The sequence below is a fragment of the Triticum aestivum genome, chromosome 1A, assembly GCF_018294505.1.
Source record: "Triticum aestivum cultivar Chinese Spring chromosome 1A, IWGSC CS RefSeq v2.1, whole genome shotgun sequence".
NCBI lineage: Eukaryota > Viridiplantae > Streptophyta > Magnoliopsida > Poales > Poaceae > Triticum > Triticum aestivum.
In genome coordinates, this window is record NC_057794.1 from 493,191,968 (window position 1) to 493,195,382 (window position 3,415).

General features: G+C 38.8%; 1 protein-coding gene across 1 annotated transcript in view; it reads right to left on the bottom strand.

Moving 5' to 3' along the window:
• Positions 1-331: 331 nt before the first annotated feature.
• The window catches only part of LOC123157316 (uncharacterized), a 4,949-nt gene continuing 1,865 nt past the window's right edge, over positions 332-3,415 (bottom strand). Inside the window, exons 2-3 of the mRNA XM_044575605.1 lie at positions 1,962-2,185; positions 332-1,282 (exon numbers count right to left, since the gene is read on the bottom strand). Coding sequence (XP_044431540.1) covers positions 629-1,282; positions 1,962-2,185 — 878 coding nt within the window. The 3' untranslated portion in view covers positions 332-628. The remainder of the gene's footprint in view (positions 1,283-1,961; positions 2,186-3,415) is intronic.

The window sequence follows — 3,415 nt, forward strand, 5'->3', positions numbered from 1 at the left end:
CAAGACCTGCAAAAGAAAGGTTCATTTGCATACACACATTAATCCAGTACAATTAACACATACTCCCTCCGTTCCTAAATATAAGTCTTTTTAGACATTTTAAATGGACTACAACATACATATGTATATATACATATTTTAGAGTGTAGATTCACTCAATCACTTGTTGAAATCTCTAAAAAGACTTATATTTGGGAACGGAGGTAATACTATTTATAGTATACAGGACATTTTGTATTTCTAACCTGTAAATGCCACCCTGAGAATGTTCAAGCATAATATTTAAACAGTTGTTTAAAACAGCAAATCTAACTTATCCTCACATGCAACAACATTCAAAGATATTCGATTACCATCATCATTAATTAGCACAAAACACGACTCATAACACGCCATTTCAGAAGCAACAACCATAGTACTACCTCTGTACACTTTTATAAGACGTTTAAGATCACTAAAGCAGTGATCTACAACGTCCTGTAAAAGTTTACAGAGGGAGTACATAATATATCTGACTACATAAAACATATCGCATAGGCCAGACAAGTTCCTGCTAGCAAAAGCCTCACAAAGTTCATTAAAGAACTGTGGCTAAGTTATTATAGTTAGACAGCAGCTACTATCGGCCTCACCCATTCTTGGGTGAAGAAATATTGGGATAACATAACGGAAAAAGGGACCAGGCAACGGTAACTTCCATTTCACACGAGCCAACCTTCAGCGAACGAGAGCTTCTACCCGATTTCAATGGTTGAAAGAACACCTCACGGTCAATCTGCTGGCTGCCTAGCCAACCTGCTGCATTCACTCTCAGCTCCCCAAAGCTTTCAACAGAAACCACGCGTCGTGACAGCTCAATGGTGCCATCAGTGGCAACAACAGGCGTATCCTCATCTCCAATATTGAGCAGTAACACCCTCATGTGACTGACGCTAGCAGTCGAGGCAAAGAACCGCCCGCTGAATCCATCTGGCCATGATCCGTCGACAATACGCACACTGATTGTGGCCTCAATGGATGAGACTACAATACCACAAGTCAGCTCCAATGTGCTCAGCTTGCTTCTATGTTTTTGGCTGCTCACGCATGAACTGACGGTAGGCTCTCCCTTACTGGCTTGATAATTGATCGATTCGCAGCACTCGTAGCGAAAGCCTAGCAGGCTTAGATCTTTGTCCTCTAACTCATTGCTGCATTTCACTTTCAGCGTGATATCGAAATGCATAGGCCCAAAAAGAGTCAGAGGAGCACGGGCAGGACCTGTTAATACTAAATATGGATCCTGCATGCAACAACCACCAATTTGAGTAAACAATGAGAATATCTCGAATATTGGTATAAGAAAAAGGGAGAGCTGGTCATCAACTGTAACTTAATTTATAGTGATAATATATTGTCTTAAACTAGAAAATCTGTGGGCACAACAACAAAGAACTGAGGATGAACACAATGCCAATACACTTAATTTGGTTAGCAAGGATGTTTAAATATTTCTGAACCATTCAAACTAAAAGAGCAAATTTAAACTAATAAGTAAATTTTGAGCAGCACAATCAAGAGAAAATGTCACCATGCATTGACAATAATACAATGTGAGGTGCATAGACAAATGATGGCAGGAAACATTAGCCTAAATGCGTTAGCGTAACATATAAGAGAAGGAACTATAATGGTTGAGGTCTGCACATATAGCTCAAAGCATATTAGCGTAAGTAATGTCTGCAACATTTGCTTTCCAATACCTTGCAATGTTTCTAAAACATCTTGCAGCCATTTCTCATGAAGTACAGTAAAAGACAATACTAGTATGATAGTATCAAACATATACCAGGGGTTGTGAAGTAAAAACCATAACAGACACATGGTACATATAATACGGCAACACTAAAGGGAGTAATTAAAAAAGGCTTTGTTGCACAGCTAGAAACAAATAAGACATAATGAATGTAAGAAATAAGAACCTCCTCGTTGAGAGTTTGACAGTTATCCCTTTTGCGCTCAAAGATAATATTGCGATGGTGATCCAGGTCATCCCTCACAGCAACGATGCCAAACACATCCAACGGCCAACGTAAATCCCCATATATTTCCTCAACTTTAACTGAAAAGATCTGCATACTACGCCTGGGCTTAGTAACACCAGGCTTCGTCGGCTTGTCCGTGAAACACATGGTGGGGATCCGAGCTGCATGTAGTAGCAGGAGATTTCACTTCAGTTAAAGAGATATTAATCTATGCATGTGGTGACAGTAAATTGTGATTCAATAATGTCCTGCCTCTATCTATCTAGATCAATGGTGAAATTAAATATAGTGGGAACATCAATTGATCGAACATACAGCAAGAAGAGATGCAACGGAATCATCAATTGATTGGAAATATACTGTTTAGTCGCTGATGAGGGATCAAACGAATTTCGATATGATAAAAGTTAGACAAAGCAGCCTGAGTTTCTGATAGAGTGGAAACACTTTGTAACGAGCCTATCAGAAATGTAAGCCCGCTGGATAGCTTTTATTTTCAAATTATAGGAAGCCCAAAAATGTTTACATTTATGGGGGACAAACAAAAGAGGAGAAATTCTATAGTTCTGAACAAGAAGTTACAGAATGAATTATAAAATCTAGAGGAGGAGACGAGAGTAATTAGCAGAGAGCAACTTGCACGTAGAGGGAAATACAAACTGGATTGGCTAAGCTTTATGAGAAAAATGAATACTATTGGTTTCAACTGCGTAGCAAGAAGTGGCTATTGGAGGGCGACAACAAAACAGCGTGCTTTCAAAGGGTAGCAAATGAGTGGCAACAAAAACATACTATTTACTCAGTGACAAAAGATGATGTGCGGATTGAAGGTTTGCCCAATTTACTCACATGCTTTTATACTGACCCATTTTGTAAAAATAGTAAGGTATACTATAGACATTGAACTTTGCAAAAATGTACGACAACATCAATTGGAATTTTCTTTTTCATTTCATAGAGAATCGAGGATTTAGTGAAACGTGGCTGAAATGGCTCAAAAGTGTTACAACAGGGGGTACTTTGAATGTCAAAATTGATTGGCAAAATATGGCACAATTGAGTGATGTGATAATCAGACACATACCATATTTGGTTGAAGAAGGGGGTATCCGTATCTATCCTACAATACACGGCTGATACTATCATACTTATGTAGGATGATTCACACGTGTAGTGTCAAATACGCTCTTATATTAGTGTCAAACGCTCTTATATTATGGGAGGGAGAGAGTAACTTTTAGTCAGTCAGGTTGGTTCATGGCCAATAAGGTAGTTAGGTGTACCAGGGCGGGCCTACTGATGAAACATTAGAGCAATTTAATTGAAAAAATGCAGAACACTAGAAAGGTTAAAGGATGGACCATTATCTCCTTGGATGTGTGTGTGTGTGT